At 36.8% G+C, this 19,361-nt stretch overlaps 1 protein-coding gene across 21 annotated transcripts in view; it reads right to left on the reverse strand.

The window, feature by feature from the left end:
- The window catches only part of LOC149775957 (uncharacterized), a 185,836-nt gene that overhangs the window by 30,614 nt on the left and 135,861 nt on the right, over positions 1 to 19,361 (reverse strand). For 20 of the 21 annotated variants that reach the window (XM_089940789.1, XM_089940787.1, XM_089940793.1 and 17 more), the window contains 3 exons: positions 10,002 to 10,230; positions 7,386 to 7,528; positions 1,746 to 2,436 (listed from right to left, as the gene is read on the reverse strand). In XM_089940789.1, coding sequence (XP_089796915.1) covers positions 1,746 to 2,436; positions 7,386 to 7,528; positions 10,002 to 10,230 — 1,063 coding nt within the window. Of the gene's footprint in view, positions 1 to 1,745; positions 2,437 to 7,385; positions 7,529 to 10,001; positions 10,231 to 12,560; positions 12,736 to 19,361 lie in introns of those variants that run through there. The other variant, XM_089940798.1, reaches the window with a different exon arrangement.

Raw genomic sequence — 19,361 nt, forward strand, 5'->3', positions numbered from 1 at the left:
CCATGGATATTCCCTGCATCAACCAATGATTTTTAATCAATCGTGAACAGATGAAAAAAGGATAGGTGGTGACTATTTCACTTGCCAATCTAATATCAAAGGAAACACACATGTGCATGATCTAACAATATCTATTCCCACTACAAAGCCAAAAATTGCAAAAGTATCAAATATTAAAATCAGATGTAACAATACGAGACTAAAGAATCAAAATATATTCCAACACATATACTAAGAAGATACTACATAAAGAATTTGGAGCAATGAAACCAACAAAAAAAGGTAAAAATGAATATTTTGAGTAAAAGAAATTATCATGCCCTTTTCTAAATATGTTTCAAAAAATGCTACACATCTTTGAAAAGGGCTAATATTTGTGATTCCTGTGAATTCATTTATTTTCATTCATATAAATTATGGGATTGCTAAAAAAACAAAAAAGGACAATTTTTTTAGTACTTGGATTCGTGGCTAAGGTTTGGGTTCCACTGATATATTTTTGGTCTGCAGTATCTATAATATCAATGATAGCTGATCTAAAGCAAGTATAATATACAAGATAACTGGTATCCCATTAATCTATGTGAATCCACAGGACAGTTCTACCTCTTTATCATATGGTATTCCAAAACTGTCGTCAATTTAATGTACTGAACTGTTAGTAGCTTCCTGTGGGTTGGTGGTTCCTCCTGGTCTTATTCCAGGTTCTTCCTCCACAAAATTTACTGCCCATCGTGAATCATGTTCTGATAAATGGTACTATTGTTGCTGTTTTAGGGTTTAATGCCATTTTTCAGCACAAGATAGGCTATACATAGTGGCTAGTATTAATGGTGGAGGGAGAACCCGGGAAAACTCCGGAAAGAACCACCAACCCACAAGAAGCTACTGGAAGCTTTCTCACATACCCACATTGGCCGAATCCAAGACTCTAACCCACGCAGACAGAGGTGAGATGGCAGTGATCCGTAACGGAAATTGCTTTAGACCACTTGGCCACTCTGGGCCCCCACAAAATGGTATTAAATCCCCATAACTACAGACAAATCCAATTTTGTTATGTCTCCATCTCTGCATATGTTTCTAGATCAGTACCATTAACTGAGCCTGAGTGTACAGGTAATTTATAGTTACATGTAAAGATGGTGCCTTAATGTATGAACCAGCAGTCTCAAAACTGAAAAGGTGTTATGATGTGAATTATACTGCATATGCCAAATATTTTTTAGTGTTGAATCCATCATTCTTGAGGTAGAACAAGACGTCCAAGATGACCACAGTGGTGGCCATAATCAATGTAAGACTGAAACTATTTACATATTGGACCAACAAGACATAAAAGATTCTAAAGATGGCTGCCATGGTGGCCATGATGATATCAGATTGGAACTATTTTCATTTAGGACCAATCAGACATCATTTGATGAAAACCTTACCCTGATATAACCATCTATTCAGGAACAGCAGCAATAACAAGATTTTCAAGATGGCTGCTAAATCAGCCATAATGGATGTCCAAGCAGAACCAAACTTGGGATGACTGTGTGTGTAATGTTTCATGGCAATCCTACAAGTAGTTTAGGACAAGTATCAATGACAAACTTATGCCAATGGACAGAAGGAAGACAGACAATGAACAATGTGCCAGCCTGGTCTTTGACCAGCTGAGCTAAAAATTGAAGGAAAAAAAGCATTTGTATAGTAACATGCAACCTAAATTTATCTTGTATCTATAAATTTCATACCAGGTGGTAATGGAGCACGTTTCTTTTTCTTCCCTGCTTCTTCCTGATCATCAGAGTCTGTTGATTTTCTGGCAGTGCTCACTGAGGCAGGCAGTGGACTTTTATTTTGTACAGCCACTCTTCTCATTGGAGGTGACATGTCTCTTATTGCACTATCTCCATTTAAATGTTCACCACTGTCTATGGAAGTTGAATCAAAACTACCCTTAAATTTGTCATAAGCACCATCAATTTTAATGTTATCTGGTGAAGAATCTGCTCCGCTAAGTGTCAATTCATGGTAGCCACTAGAATCAGAACTATTTCTAGAATGAAGTTTATTTGCCCATGTGGGCAATTTTGTCTCTGAAATTTCTTCTATCCTTCTTGGGCTGTCTTTGTGCGGAATCTTTGACTCCACAGTAATCTCCACTTGAACAGTTTCAGACACTGACTTTTTATCTTGCGGCGGTGGTGGAGCTGGTCTCTTTTTTCCCACTGCTTTTGTGGCAGACTGAATAGGTGCCATATTTTCCTTCACAATATCCATTTTTTTATTTTCTTTTAAATTTATATCCATTCCGATGAATTCTCGAGAAGTGCTGCTTGTTTCAATCATAGTTTTGGGCCGAGCTTGCTGTGTCCCCTTTGGTCGCATAACAGGTTGGTTCCCACCCGCAGGACCTGGATCAATATCCATAGCCACATCCGACTGTCAATGAGAAACAGATTCATAAGAAGCTACAAATAGGAATTATATGCTATACAATATGTCTCATCTACAGCATGGTCCCAATTACCCTAAACTTGACGTACATTATTCACAAACCTGTAAGGGTTGGTCACTATAATCGATGTTATGTTTAACAGAGTAATATTATACAAGGGAATCAAATTTTAAACTGTATTGGTGATAGTTCACCTATAGTTATCACTGCATCTAGAAATGTGTTAATGGAAACAGAACTGTAAAATAAAGGGGTTTTTTGTGGGTTTCTCCATTAACCTCATACATAAAATTCACCCTTGAATGTAAATGTTCAGCAATGAGTGTGTAGAAGCTGGTACAACTCTGGATGGTTGGCCACATTTGAACAACTACTTTCATCTGCTTCAATAATGACAATCATGTTTTTTTTCCCCTAAAATAAGTTACACAAGATTTTTTTAAGGAAAAGTATTAAATTTCTATTTAAAAAAAGTGTGGTCAAAATGAAGAAATCAGTGTAACTAGAGCCAACAGAGATAGGTGCATTGCAAAGGTCTCTGTTCTCTACATTCTACTGGAAATCCAATGCTTGGAGAAGATAAGTATACAGTTGTATCCAAATGAATGTGTAGAATTTTTAAACTGAATTGCCAAAAACTTCATCAACATGAAGATCCATGCCAATCTGGTTGACATGCAACAAAACTTACACAAACTGTGCCATGGAAACCAAAATCAGGAGGACAGGCAAGATATACAAGCTATGCTGGTTACAAGCAACATTTCATGTCAAGATATTTAGCTGGATGTCATGGGCTATAACAAGACTGTTTTATTTGTGGGGTTTCATTGCTATCAGTTCAATATCTTTTTTGTGACCTCAACTTCCTGACAAGTTCTAACAACTAATTTGTTGCACTGTCAATGGCTCAGTTGTTAGTGTTTAGTGGTTTTGACTGTCAATGGTGCAGTTGTTAGTGTTTAGTGGTTTTAACTGTCAATGGCTCAGTTGTTAGTGTTGTTTGGTTTTTGACTGTCAATGGCTCAGTTTTTTAGTGTTGTGTGGTTTTTCACCGTCAATGGTTCATTTGTTAGTGTTTGTGGTTTTTGTGGTGGAGGAACTTGTGTTAACTTTTTGTCTGATACACAGCGATCACTAGGGCTGAAATGGTGAGCAAAATTCCTTAAGAAATTACCCAAAATACATTAACCAGTCAAAAAGAATTCTTGCACAGTGTGAAGTGGCAATAATTTCAGCACATTCACAACTTCCATTTTCTAAATCTTATGAAACCTGCATGTTACACTCGTGGAAATAAAGATAATTCCTGCCTGTTTCTGCATGAGGTCTAGATAAAAATTCCATGATAAATTATCGTCACATTTTCCACCATTTCATGCAGTAATCAGTACTAATCAGGCAGACTGTTTGAATCACTCACATGCCAAGTATAAAACTTGAGCATTACTAACATGTAAATGACTTGGATGCAAAACTATAAGATGCCTGAACTGTGGGGAAAAATGGGTACACGTGTTTGCGAATGTGCATGTGTACATGTCTGAATGAACTATTAACATTGCCTTTTTAGTTGGTACCATATAGCCACTGTTGTGCTGAGGTGTCATAAAACAATACTATATATCAAATCTTAGAACTGCAAGCAGCTGGTTGCATCAAATCAGAACTGCAGATCAATGTACATGTACAGCATTTGGCTTTATCATATCTTACAACTGCAGATCAATGTACATGTACAGCATTTGGCTGTATCATATCTTACAACTGCAGATCAATGTACATGTACAGCATTTGGCTGTATCATATCTTACAACTGCAGATCAATGTACATGTACAGCATTTGGCTGTATCATATCTTACAACTGCAGATCAATGTACATGTACAGCATTTGGCTGTATCATATCTTACAACTGCAGATCAATGTACATGTACAGCATTTGGCTTTATTATATCTTACAACTGCAGATCAATGTACATGTACAGCATTTGGCTGTATCATATCTTACAACTGCAGATCAATGTACATGTACAGCATTTGGCTGTATCATATCTTACAACTGCGAATCAATGTTCATGTACAGCATTTGGCTGTATCATATCTTACAACTGCAGATCAAGGTACATGTACAGCATTTGGCTGTATCATATCTTACAACTGCAGATCAAGGTACATGTACAGCATTTGGCTGTATCATATCTTACAACTGCAGATCAAGGTACATGTATAGAATTTGGCTGTATCATATCTTACAACTGCAGATCAATGTACATGTACAGCATTTGGCTGTATCATATCTTACAACTGCAGATCAAGGTACATGTATAGCACTGGCTTATCAAATCTGAGAACTGCAGATCATGGTACATGTGCTACATCTAGTTGTATCATTTCCTAGAATTGCAGATCAAAGCAGACCTGCCAACCCTGACGAGTCGGTCTCAGTAAGGCAGCTGATCCCCACCCCACCCCCGCAAGATTGACCCATTTTCAGTAAGGTGTAACAAAATATCAATAACTGCGATTGTAAAGCTGGAAAACGTAATCAAAAGTTTGACTCAGAGACAATAAACATTATGTTCCACTGAAAAGTTTGCAAAGTATGCACAGACTTTATTTAACACTAGTACAATAGCACTAACTTTAGTTCCAAACGCTATGCAACTCAATGGCTTGTTGCTATCTCTCAACTTTATGTAATTCTTGGAAATTCTTTTCCCATTTCACATGACGACAGCAATCATATCTCCTGCCATGAGACATGCTCATATTGGCACATGATGTCCAATAAATGTAATTGTGTCCTTTCCAGCTTTTATTCACAAGAATCTGAACATTTCTTTTTAATCTTCTGTTTTGATTATTTACACTTTTCTAGAAGTTTATTTTCAATTCATCTTAAACATGCATCGCTTTCTGGATGCCATTTTTGAAAAAATTACATCATTAACAGTTTGTTCATGCAGATGCTTCACATGAACAAATAGAAGCAGTTAAAACGTCTGGGGTGCTGCTGTAAAGTTAGTCTGGTTCCATAATTTCACTAATTCTAATATGAAACACGAATCCAAATCAAACACAGATGAACCCATTATCCAGATTTTTCATTAACCATCATTTTTCCATAGTTTTTGCTTGTATGCCATACATTTGTATTTTACAGGTAATTTTCATAAGACTTGTGGTAAAATCGTAAGGGTTGGCCAGTCTGTCAAGATAATGTGCAGCATTTGGTTGTATCATATCTTAGAACTGCAGATCACAGTACATGTACAGCATTTGGCTGTATCATCATAGAATTGCAAATCACAGTACACGTACAGCATTTGGTAGTTACCATATTGTAGAATTGCAGATTACAGTACATGTACAGGGTATCATATTTTAGAATTAAAGATTAAGGTATGTGTATAGCATTTGACTGTATTACATCTTTGAATTGCAGATCACAGTACATGAATGGTATCTGGTTGTATTATATCCTAGAATTGTAGATCAAGGTACAACATGTATAGCATTGGCTTATCATATCTGAGAACTGCAGATCATTGTAAATGTATCGTATTTGTCTGTGTCATAGTTTGTTTTTTTTTGTTGTTGTTGTAGGGTTTAACGCCATTTTTCAGCACACGATAGGCCATACATGGCGGCCAGTATTAATGGTGGAGGAAGAACCCGGGAAAACCCCGGAAAGAACCACCGACCCACGAGAAGCTACTGGCAAGCTTTCTCACGTACCCACATTGGCTGAATCTGAGACTCGAACCCACGCAGACAGAGGTGAGATGGCGCTTTAGACCACTCGGCCACTCGGGGCCCCGTGTCATAGTTTAGAATTGCAGATCACAGCACATGTATAGCATCTGACTTGTATTACAATGTCTCAATTCATGTTTAAAGCTTGTTTCTGAAAGTCGGGGAGTGAAATGTTTCATTCACATTTCCAATTTGGACATAAATTTGTTCAGGCTACTAAATAAGGTTGGTGTTGAGAGGCAAATTGGGCAGAGAGGATTTTTTCAACCAGTTACCAAGTTTTGTAACCTATAACTGCTTGCTAATACTCGAATTATCAAGGGTCATCTGGGTAGACATTACAACCCTAATTCTTAATCAAGGGACATCTGGGTAGCCAGTACAACCCTAATACTCCAACTATCAAGGGTCATCTGGGTAGCCTGTACAACCCTAATACTCAAACTATCAAGGGTCATCTGGGTAGTCATTTCAGTCCTATACTCAGCTGTCAAGGGTCATCTGGGTAGTCATTTCAGTCCTACACTCAACTGTCAAGGGTCATATGGGTAGTCATTTCAGTCCTATACTCAACTGTCAAGGGTCATATAGGTAGTCATTACAACCCTAATACTCAAACGGTTAAGGATCATCTGGGTAGCCAGTACAACCCTAATACTCAACTATCAAGGGTCATCTGGGTAGTCATTTCAGTCCTATACTCAACTGGCAAGGGTCATATGGGTAATCATTACATCTACTAATTCTCACACTGCCAAGGGTCATCTGGGTAGCCAGTACAACCCTAATACTCAAACTGTCAAGGGTCATCTGGGTAGTCATTACATCTACTAATTCTCACACTGTCAAGGGTCATCTGGGAAGTCATTACAACCCTTATGATCACATACACCAATTCTCAGACATGTTGATCTCGTAATTTGGGAGTTATTTTAAAGATACAAATCCTTACCACACCACTCTAGCACCCCACCCCCCAAAAGCTGAATAAAAATGCTAAAGCAGTTGTACACATTTACAGACCAGCCTTTAAGTTTGTCTTGAAGTGTGTTTGGAGATCTCACAAAACAATGCATGCAGTCACCAACTGGTGGTATTCCACAATCCCAATCTTTTCTCCAAAAAGTGCAGTAATAATCATTTATTAGTATGTAATGATGTTGTATTTAGCTTACCAATTTAAATTTCTTATCTTTTTTTCCAAGGAATGAAAGGAAGCTCCGTTTGGGCTTTTTCTCTCCAGTGTCTGGCATATAGCTTGTGTGGGGGTCACTGCTGCGAGGCATACCTTGTATGGATTTACTACCATCTACCGTTGCTGAAAATGAAAGAAGAATTAAAACCTAGTCTCTGAAATTCATAAATTTCTAATTCTCCAGTAACTATGTGACTTGCTATGACCTTTCCAGGTAGCTTCTACCAGTACTGGGGCCAGTACTGGATCAATCAAAAAATCTTGTTAATTTTATTTGTATTGCTAGCTCAATAATGAAAGACAGCTAAGTGTGGATCTTACCATTTCAAGTTATCAAGAGACCAAAGGAGGCCCAGATCACTTTCCTGGCTGACATCAATATAAAAACCTACCTTAAGGTCAGTTTGTGTGATGCTTTCTGAAATTTAAAGGTTATTATATTTGTTGTAATGGCAGCCATATAAGATGGCAGATATGCATTATTTGTACCAACTTGAAAGACCTTATGCCAGGATGCTTTCCGTGAAATCTGGATAGTGGATCAGCATCATTTCTGGAAAATTGAAGGGTCTTATTATAAGGTTGTGCTCTGACAGCATAATGGAATCATTTTCACCAATATGAATGGATGCTTTCTATCAAATTTGGATGAATTCTGCTCAGCAATTCTTGAGGAAAGGTCAGGTAAAGGTTCTTCATATTTTAGTAACAGCAAACATATTTTTGATGGTGGATTGATATCATTGGTATAATAGAAAAAGGTCTTCATGTCAGCATGTTGTGTAAAACTTTGGTCATAATCTGTTATGTGGGGGCTTTTGTTAAGAAAAAGTTTTTTCTTCCCTTTAATATTTTGTAAGGTGGAAATATCTGAATGCAGATTTACATCATTTGTAAAACCTTTGACGGCCTTCATACCAATATGCTCTCAGTCAATTCCGATCGATTTGAAATTGGTCCAATGGTTATTCTGGGATGATGGCCAATACAAAAAGCATGCACAATGGATGCAGGACCATAATTCACTAGGTCTTGTGGCAAGATGAACTAAAAATTCTCCATGCAATCTCTGAACAAAATTTCAAGTTTTTAACGAAATACACTTCCAATAACATTCACCATTTTAGTGTAGCTGAATGGATAAATTTAGTTTCCAAAATGAGGATTAATTATCAGCCTGTATAACAAAACAGTATTAAAATGTGTCATTTCAAATAAACAGGTTCATTAAAAAAAAATGAAGAAAAAATTCTGCATCTGGGGAGATGGAAAAAAAAGGAATCTACAGAGTTCAACCCAGGCTAAACTGATATTTTCCATAAAAATGTTCTATGTGAACAAAATTATTTTTCTGTTGCTGTCAAGCTGACAAGCCATTATATCAAAGTCCATGAGTACACTACATGCAAATGGTCCAAAACTATTATTTTCCTTTTGTCAATTTAATATTGCAAGCTCCTTCATCACCTATGGCAACCTATGCAGAGATTTCCCCATTTATCATTAACATGCACAAACCTTCTTAAATAATGATGTGATAGTAAATTTTTCTCACCATTGTGACCCAATATGACCTTTCATGTTGTTGGAATGAGTCAATTAAGTTAAAGTGGGCACTTTCACTGTTGTGCAGCAGATTGTTACATTGTGTTGCTGATGTCATATATTTGTTTATGTGTAACTCAAGAAAAACAAAGAAATATCAACACAGACAGCCAGGGATGTAACTGGTGTGTAGCAAATTATTGCCAGTGACTTATGACAATGCAGTCAAGCTCGCTACCCTGTAATATCAGAATGCATGACACAATTACATATGCATGATCTAAACCACTTTCCTGCTCTTGTAAAGCTGACAAGCCTATAATATAATGTACACGACACAATCACACTGTCAAGCTGACAAGCCTATAATATAATGTACATGACACAATCAGACTGTCAAGCTGACAAGCCTGTAATATAAAGTACATGACACAATTACACTGTCTAGCAGACAGGTCTGTAATATAAAGTACATGACACAATTACACTGTCAAGCAGACATGTCTGTAATATAAAGTAAATGACACACTTACACTGTCAAGCTGACAAGCCTATAATATAAAGTACATGACACAATTATACTGTCAAGTTGATAAGCCTGGAATATAATAGTACATGATACAACTACTGTCCAGCTGACAGCCAGTAATATCAAAGTACATGATACAACTATGTTGTCAAGCTGGCAAGCTTGTAATATCAAGGTACATGATACAACTATGTTGCCAAGCTGACAAGCTTGTAATATAAATGTACATGATAAAATGTATCGTGCAACTACTGTGTCAAGCTGACAAGCTTGTAATATCAAAGTACATGGTACAACCACACTGTCAAGCTGCAATCCTGTAATAAAAAAATGTGATACAACTTGATCCTCAATTTATTGCCTATTCTGTCAATAGATTATCAACCACCTGTATAAATTTACTTTTCTCAAGGATGTTCATAAGATTCTTCTATCATTCAAATATGATACTAAATTTTCCACTACCATTTCAGGCCATGATTTTTCCATGACTCTTTACAGACCCTGTTCATAGTGTCTTACCTAGGCTGACAAAATCGAGTTCATTTGACTTCAGATCTAGGTCCTTGAGTGTCAGGTGAAGCCCCAGGATATGATCTGGGCGTTGGGGAAGTTGGAAAGTGTAGCAGGCAGGGTCAAAATGCTTCTCCTGGCAGATGGTTTGATGAATTTCACTAAGTGGGGTTTTGGGACTCATTCGTACAACTTTCTTCTGGCCATGAGGTAAGTTGATTGTAAACCGATAGGTCATCTGAAAACATATGGAAATTCTATAAAAATACAGAAAAATTAGAGCTTTATGAGAGACACACACAAATGCTAATAAATTTAAAACCCTGAAATAATTAATAAATAAAAATCCTAATAATGCATTTGATGCTATAAACAGAGTGTAACCATGATTACACAGCTCCCCTCCAAGAAGTCTCTAGTAGGTTTCTGCAGCCATTGTGAACTTTAATTATTATACAGAAAATAAGTTCAGACAAAAATGATCTTGACAGCAAATGTTAGCTCCTTTTCTAATTCAAGTTTCTTTTGCAAACTCATCTCTGGACATTGTAACTTTTAATTATACTAAAACTGATTTTATTTTTTTATGTTTCATTGCCAATACATACCCATTATCATGCTGACATTTCACTGAGCCACCAACCAACCTACCTACCTACCTACTGTGACACATAAAAAAAAAGCAAAACATTTGTTTCTACCATACCAAAGTTGAAGTATAGTACTACTATAGAGTGAATAAATACAGAGATCATGGTTTCTGTAATTTTTTAATCACTGTTCTTAACATCTGCTTGAGAAGCAATTATTACTATCAATCCAGAGAGTCTGATTTTATTGGGTGAAATTCACAGGTTTTCAGTAACCTTACACTGACAACCACCACACACACACACACAGACACACCATTGATCAGCAACCTGTATATATATCATCCTAGCAATCTAATCATTTTGATGTAAATTGTTTGATCTTATTATTGCTGGCTGATAATGAACCTTTGATCAGCTGTAAATAATCAGGCATATAACCTTTTTTGTGGTGCTAAATAAACTTGCAGTGCTTGTGTACCACAAATGAATGAATGAATAAATCAATCAATCAATCACCCTGATTAACCACTACTGGGTTGAGGCCTTAATTAAAAGAAAAGCATGCAGTCACTGTCAGATTCCTCTAGCCTTTTACATGTACACTACACAGCTAACATGATGAGGGTAACTTATCACACTATAATCATTAGGCTTTGATTTGGATTTTATAGGGTTCAATTCCATTTTTCAGTGCATGACAGGCTATACTTGTTGGTCAGCTTATGTTTGGTGGAGGAAGAACCAGGGAAGGCCCTGGGATGAACCACCAAACCATGGAAAGCTACTGGCAACCTTTCTTGCATACAAACATTGGCTGAGCTGAGATGCGAACTTATGCCACCAAAGGTGAGATGTAGATCTGTAGAGGTGAGTGCCTTAGACTACTTGGCCACCATGGGGCCACTTATTAAATATGGAAAATTTACTACTGAATATATATATTTATTCCTACTTCCAACTGAACTGGTCAGAAAGATATATTTGAGTAGCCAAGGATGTATATAACATGCAACAATGATGATATCAACACTACTAAATCATGCAAGTAAAAACTAAAATATAGGTCACAGTGACCTTTGGTTGTACAGGTGCAGTAGTAACAGGGTTGCATAAAATTATCAACTTTCATCACTGGAACATACACAGCCCTGAATAAATACAAAGTATCTGTAGCATGAAATACACATCGTAAAGACCTCATTTTGTACGAAGAATGTATGACTTATCAAGATGAATTAACTTGCAAAATTTCATGATTCCTGGCTTAGCAGTATAAACACAGGGTGAAAGTAAGTTATTTAGTTATTTTGCTAAATGCAAGAACTACATAAATAGTAAAATGTGAAATGCAAGTCCGTGACTTTTTGTGGTATGACTGGTACCAAAAGAAATGCATACAATCTTCAAGTTTGCTGATTCTTTAACAAACAATCTTAAAACAAAATTTCTGCTACATCAGTGAAATATAAAATATGGGCCACAGTAAACTACTATTGTGATAACGATGAAGTTTTCATCAAGATGCATTTTCTCACCAAATTTCACAATTCCTGGTATAAAATAATAAAACCATGAATGTACAACTAATTTACATGTATGTTAAAAAGTTAGCCTCCTCAGCCCCCTCCACTTGAGAGGTGCCATGAAACCCCACTTCAAACTGTTGCCTAAAATTTAAGAAAAAAGAATGGTTGACATTTAATGAGGGTGTGCATAGCTTTTTATAGAGGGAAAGGGTGACCTGAAACTTATTTTGTAACTTTTGTCATGTTTATTTTCATGTATTACACACAAGTTTTTAGTTTCTTTGCCTCATGTGCCCTACTGATACATTATAATACATAGTTCATTCTCTCATCCAACCAAAATCAGTTAAAGAAAGTTCAAAGCCTAATTGAGCAAACAGTTATTTTCAATCAGTACCCTCTATTGAATAAGTACATAACTTTCATTGTCATATAAAACTAGTACTTACATTAAATCTACAACACAGAAGATCAAGTATATTCATTTTGAATTTCATATTTCTGCCCAGATCCAATGATTTTCACTCAAATCTACATCCCATCGTTAAGTCTATCCATTGCTAGTACATTAAGCAAGCTTGATTGAAACAGGCTCAATATAAATTAATACAACTATTTCAACACTTATCACAACAGGAAGTATCCATCCGCACCTAAGAAATACACTACAGAAAGATAACATGTTGTACTCTAGTCTATCATAGCTGAGTACAACAATACTGGACAGTGGACACATTACTGGATATAAAAAAATCAAGGGATAAAATAATCTAGTGTACATCCATAGACATGTCATAAATGGAAAGACAGACTGTCTTAACTTAAGGATGAGAGAAATATCCAAGCATATTCATGTTATCAAGGAAAGATTGTGGAGGGAGATGAGAGAAATATCCAAGCATATTCATGTTATCAAGGAATGACTGGAGAGAGATGAGAGAAATATCCAAGCATATTCATGTTATCAAGGAATGACTGTGGAGGGAGATGACAGAAATATCCAAGCATATTCATGTTATCAAGGACTGATTGTGGAGGGAGACGAGAGAAATATCCAAGCATATTCATGTTATCAATTAGCCAACATAGTTTAAGATATGAACTCATTTACAGTTTAAGATAGAATAATACTCAATTACAATTATTCAGTAATCTGCCCCAAAGTATTACAATCCTAAAATTTCATCCACCATTAGATGACTTGGAAAAGTGGTAGAGGGAGATGAGAGAAATATCCAAGATAGTAAAGGACCTCAATGGTGCACCTTATCTACATAATTTTGCTCAATATACATGATTCCCTGCAATACATGAATGCACACTTGATATCATACATGTAGTAAGAGTAAATTTCCTTATGCACTCAGCATCTCATGTCAAAGATGAAACACATGCAGTCTCTCTCCTATTATTTTGTTATGATATGTTTTGTCACAAGTGTGCCACTTGAAAGCAGAAGTAGGGCCCAACATTTGTCAACAACTTCGACCTCAAACTGTGTGTGTGTGATTTGGATTTTTAATGTAGCTTTAAAAAAATTCAGTCATATCACTACATTGTGACAGTTTATAGTGATGTCTAGCACTGGGGCATAATGCTGCAGACATGTAACATGATGTCCCACCCAGTTACATTATCCTGACACCAGGCTGACTAGTCCTAACACTAACCTCTTAATGCTGAGCACCAAGCAAGGCAGCTGTTAGTACCATTTTTCCAAGTCTTTGGTATGACTCAGCTGGGATCGATCCCACGGCCTCCCACATCCGAGGCAGACGCTCTAACCACTAAGCCACCTGAGAGGTCTCGACTTCAAACTATTGGCACTATATATGCCAACAGATATATTATTATTATTATTATAATTATTATTATTATTACTACTGTTACAGTATATGTTTTCTGCTGGTCAGTGCTTAATCTTTAATTCATGCCACCACAGGATTTAAAAAAATTACAACTAAAACATGCATCATTTTATAGTTGAAATCTACCACTCTGAAAATGTAAAGATTTTTTCAAATAAAAAGGAGAATAAATATAAGTTTGTTTACATGTTTTATCCACACATTACAGAAACCAGCCAGAACCAGTCTACTGGAGGACAGAACTGTTTCACCAGAGCGCAACAACGGTGGCAATGATGTGTGTTAATTAGTTGGATTATGAATTGTCAAACAATGCCTAACATGTGTACACCACAAGCTGTAAACTGGTTTCCCTATTCTTGTTTTCCGGAGAATCTAAAACCAAAGGTAGGATGTTTGTTTTTTTTGGTGGGGGGGGTTTGCAAGGGATCAAAGCTTAGGTCCATGATGGTTTTTCGAGTTTTTAATTAATAATCTTTTGAACTTTGGTGTGTGTGTGTGTGTACGTGTGTGATTTGGATTTTTACTATAGCTTTAACAATTTTTCAGTCATATAGCTAAGATGTCTGCAGTGTGGCAGTTTATAGTGATATCTAGCACTGAGGCATCATGCCTCAGACATATAGTATGATGTCCCACCCAATCACATTATCCTGACCCCAGGCTGACCAGTCCTAACACTAACTTCTTAATGCTGAGCGCCTAGCGAGGAAACTGTTAGTAACATTGTTACAAGTCTTTGGTATGACTCAACCAGGGTTAAAACCTGCTACATCCTACACCCAAGATGGATACTCTAACCACTAGGCCACTGGAGTGGCAAGTTGAACTTTGGTGAAGGTGAGATAATAAGGATTACAATTAAAAACTATTTCGATAGAAATACTCAAGTTTTTTGATTTTTAAGTGGAAGGCCAGCCCTAATCCACTTTTGGTTACTTCATGTCACCATGCTGAAACACGTACTATCTCTCAAATTATGCTAAAATACCACCAAGCTTGTGTCCAACAATGCTTGAGTAGTAAGGGTGTTGAGTCTGCATTGTGCTTTTCAGGCAAGGATTTAAGATACTATATGGAGGAAGAATGAATTCACCAGGCATATGCAGACAATGCATGGAAGCAATGATTCTACTGTAACACCCACTTTAAAGGTGTTGTCTGAGACTGACCAAAGTCGATAAAAGAAAGCAGCTGCCAAGACTTTCTATTTGCTGTTGTTGTTGTTGTTGTTGTGGGGTTTAACGCCATTTTTCAGCACGATAGGCTATACATGGCGGCCAGTATTAATGGTGGAGGAAGAACCCGGAAAACCCCGGAAAGAACCACCGACCCACGAGAAGCTACTGGCAAGCTTTCTCACATGCCCACATTGGCTGAATCTTAGTCTCGAAATGCCGCAGACAGAGGTGAGATGGCAGTGATCCGTAACGAAGAGCGCTTTAGACCACTCGGCCACTCGGGGCCCCCTTTCTATTTGCAAATTTGTGGCATAATTCTGCACTACTCATAGCAATAATTTTACTAAACTGGTTAAAGTTATGTTTTCTAACTCCAAGATTGCACATAAATGTTCATGATAGCGTATAAAGACAGAAAAGTTCAAAACATGTGACAGAACTTCAGTGTCATGATAGAGAATACACATTATGGAAAAAATGCATTTTTGTTTTGTTTTCAATTCCCTCAAAAACATGTGAAATTTCTTTCAGCAAAATATGTGCTGGTTACAGATCTGATATCCTGGTTCTGACACATGTATGGAAGATGTAGTTGAGTTTCGACTAAGAATAGATGCAGGGCCAAAATAAAATGTACATGTTGTTCAAGTAATGGTGTGCAGATATACAGAGTAGAATGATCAGTTACTTGTGTCTTGTTTTCATTAATGTTTTATCCAGTTTGTTAGTTGAAGTCAGTTTCCAATCAAAAGTTACTAGTTTGTACATCAAAAACAGAGCATGGTAAATACTGGTTTTTATTTTTCTACATACATGATAAAATGTTAAAGTCATGGCCATTCAAATCTGGTAGGATGGATTACCAGAACTACACATTTTTCTGTGGCCCAAAGATATTCATGTATTCGTCCTTTATTAGCATATTTGTGTTCACATTTTGTTAAAATATTTCCTGAAATGTGATAGTGCTGAGGGTAACGAGTTTTTCATTAAAAAAAAAAATGCCCATTAATGTTAATTCTACTTCATGACTATCATTAATAAAATTTGAAATATTTCTGAAATAACTATAATTGTTACATATTGTAAAACATAACCCACTTGTACTATATAATGAAGGGCCTATGATGTTCAAGACATGCACTAAATCATTTTAAGATTATTCGAGAGACTGATTGTGATGTAAGCAGATCACTGCAACCCAACCCACCAACCCAAGCAATTAATGATGAAATTTTAACATGACACTCAATCAAGGATTGATCTAAGTTTGACAATGGTTACACACACACATACACACTCAGTAACCATGATGTTCTGGTATAGTGATACATCAATATGTATTAGATATAGCAATATTTTCCTGCTACTATACATCACAGCACCATCCCTGTACAGCAATACTTACAACAGGGAGATAAACAACAGGCCTAAGTGGGTATGATATTGCTCACGTGACATATCAACTTGTGAATTGCATTCACACACAAGTATTAAACTGTGGAGGGAAAAAGAAAAGCTGAGCAACTAGCTGTAGATGTCATTTATCTCCTTTCCTATATAATATATACCAAATGGTGGAATGATCCAAGGTGCTCACCTTTAACCATATCTGACATCTCACATCTGTCCACATGAGTTCCAGTCTCAGCCAACATGGGTATCTGAGAATGCTTGCCAACAGTTTCCCATGCGTTGGCGGTTCTTACCAGGGTTTTCCAGGGTTCTTTCTCTACCAGATACATTGTCCGCCATCAAAGGGCAATACAATATCATGTGCTGAAAAATGGCATTAAACCCACATACACCTCATCCTCGATAACCTGCACACTTATAATGGGGTCCAAAAACAGACTACAGCATAACACATTAACACCCTTAACACATTAACCCCTGGTGATGAGTTTACGTGGCAGGAGGTAGTAGCCTACTGCCAAGCTCTGTAGACTCAAGGTCATATACCCTTCTGCTCATGCGTTAAGTTGATGTATTAGGATGTATTCACAAATAGCTCTCAAAATGTGTTTTCTACTCAAATTTCAGGCAAAAATGACACAAACCTCCAGGGGTTAATGTGTTAAGCAAGCATGTGAAATACTGAGGAACCTCTCAAAAATTAAAACAGGGATGGATATCAATAGCAAGGGCAGGATAGTGGGTAAATGGTTGAATACTCCTTTTATAATCATGTTGGGAATAATTGTGAATGCTTTTTCTTATCAATTTATTCCTTTTTCTGTATAAATTATCTTAATTTTTTAAATAACATTTCCCTGAAAGATTGTTAAAAATTAGAGGTTTAATACACATCACATCTGTACCAGAAAATATGAAATTGGGGAAAGGGTTAAACAGGGTGAGGAGGGGATTAAACTAACATCAAGTACAGTAAAACCTGTCTTGAAAGACCACTGCTATGTGAGACCACCTGTCTTGTGAGACCACATTCTCAGTGCACAAATTTATTGATTATATAGGATTGTGACCTGTTATGAGAGACCACCTGTCTTGAGAGACCATAATTTTTTGGCAAAAGAGGTGGTCTTTCAAGACAGGTTCTACTGTATGTAATATTTTACTTGCTCATATTGCATTGCTTTCCTTTTCCAAGCCTCTAGTCCAAGCTATTTCTTCTCCCTTCTAATTAGTAATGGAAGGCCAGAATTAAAAATTAAAACTGATGATCTCACTCTGACTCCTTAGTCCAGCAGAATACCATCCTCTTGGTCATAGAGTACAGTAAATCAAAGCAGTGTGAGATGAGGTAATCTTTTAATGGCCAGTTCTACCCATCCAAAAACTCCATTTTAATAGCAGTAATATGTTGCCTCCTACTACTGCATTGCTGAATTTACCAGTTAGGAGGGAGGTTGATTGCATGAACAATTTTGGTATAGAAAACTAATGTATTTACCCTTTTGGTATGAGTGTTTACTGCAAGTTGGTAGAAGGTTGGGCCACGTGTCATCATTATAGGACCCAGCGAAAATATGCCTTCTATCTGATGCACTTAAGATCAAAGGGAAAAGGAGGTAGTGCAATACCACCAGTAGGTGGCTCTCAATAATTATCATTCGAAGATGAGTAATTCAAACAGGCTAAAGATACAGTAATAGCCCAAACATCATGCACTTTAATTCTCCTAAAGAAAAATCCCTCTCAGGGAGTGACTAATAAGCTCTCTTGACGGTGAGGACAATCCAAAATGGAAATAGTGGCAGCCAAAATATCAGGAAAACCCTTAACAGGCAGGAAGAGATGATTCTGACCCTAAAATCTTCCATTTAGAAAACAGATAAAACCTTGAGGCCATAACTAAGCAAAGGAGCCTCTCCTGATCATCCCAGCACAGATATGAGAGAGAGACTGGGACTCAGTTAGGAAGTTGAGCTATGGAAGGTAGCTGATTTATTTGTCAACTAAGTGGACCACCCCTGGAAACAAATTGGCAGTTCCTATACAAACATTGTAGAAGTACATGTCAGTGAAATGCTTTCTTATCTATTTGATTCTAATAACCATGAACTTTCATGCTCCATCTGTGCTACTCACAAAGGTCTCGTGTGAAGGCTTGGATTTACAGCATAGAAATAGCTATATTGTCATGAGGTAAACTCAAATAATTAACCTAAGTTTGTAAGCATAAAATATAGGTCACAGTGATCTTTTGTTGTAAGGGTGTAGAAACAGAAAGATATCCAGTTAACAAGTTCATGTCTTACCAAACAACATCCAATAAATTAAGTTTAAATACAAACTTTCATCAAAATGAGTTAAGCATAAAATAAAGTTCACTGTGACCTGATTTGAAATAAAAGTAGTATTCTTGAAAGATGACTCTCTTTAATTCTGATTAAAATTAAATCTCCACTGTCCCATGTGAAGATCTGACAGTGACCTATTAGGCATCATGTTCTGGTGACCTATTTCATTAATATAATCACTAATTTTATCAGCCAATCAGATGAAGACTAATATCTTTGTATTTGGGAGACTGAGCTGTATGGCTGAAGAGCATTAATCAGTGCTGAATGATTTGATTCACTTTCTGATTTCTCAAACCTGCGTTTCCAATGGCTAATTCAAAGGTCACCAGAACATGGCCCCTACGAGGTTTACTCAGATCTTCACAAAGGACAGTGAAGATATCATTTTAATCAGATCACATCTCTTATAAATTCTCAAGACGGGGTAGTGTTCA

This window comes from Sinohyriopsis cumingii, chromosome 18 (assembly GCF_028554795.1).
Source record: "Sinohyriopsis cumingii isolate HCF-2022 chromosome 18, ASM2855479v2, whole genome shotgun sequence".
Classification (NCBI taxonomy): Eukaryota; Metazoa; Mollusca; class Bivalvia; order Unionida; family Unionidae; genus Sinohyriopsis; species Sinohyriopsis cumingii.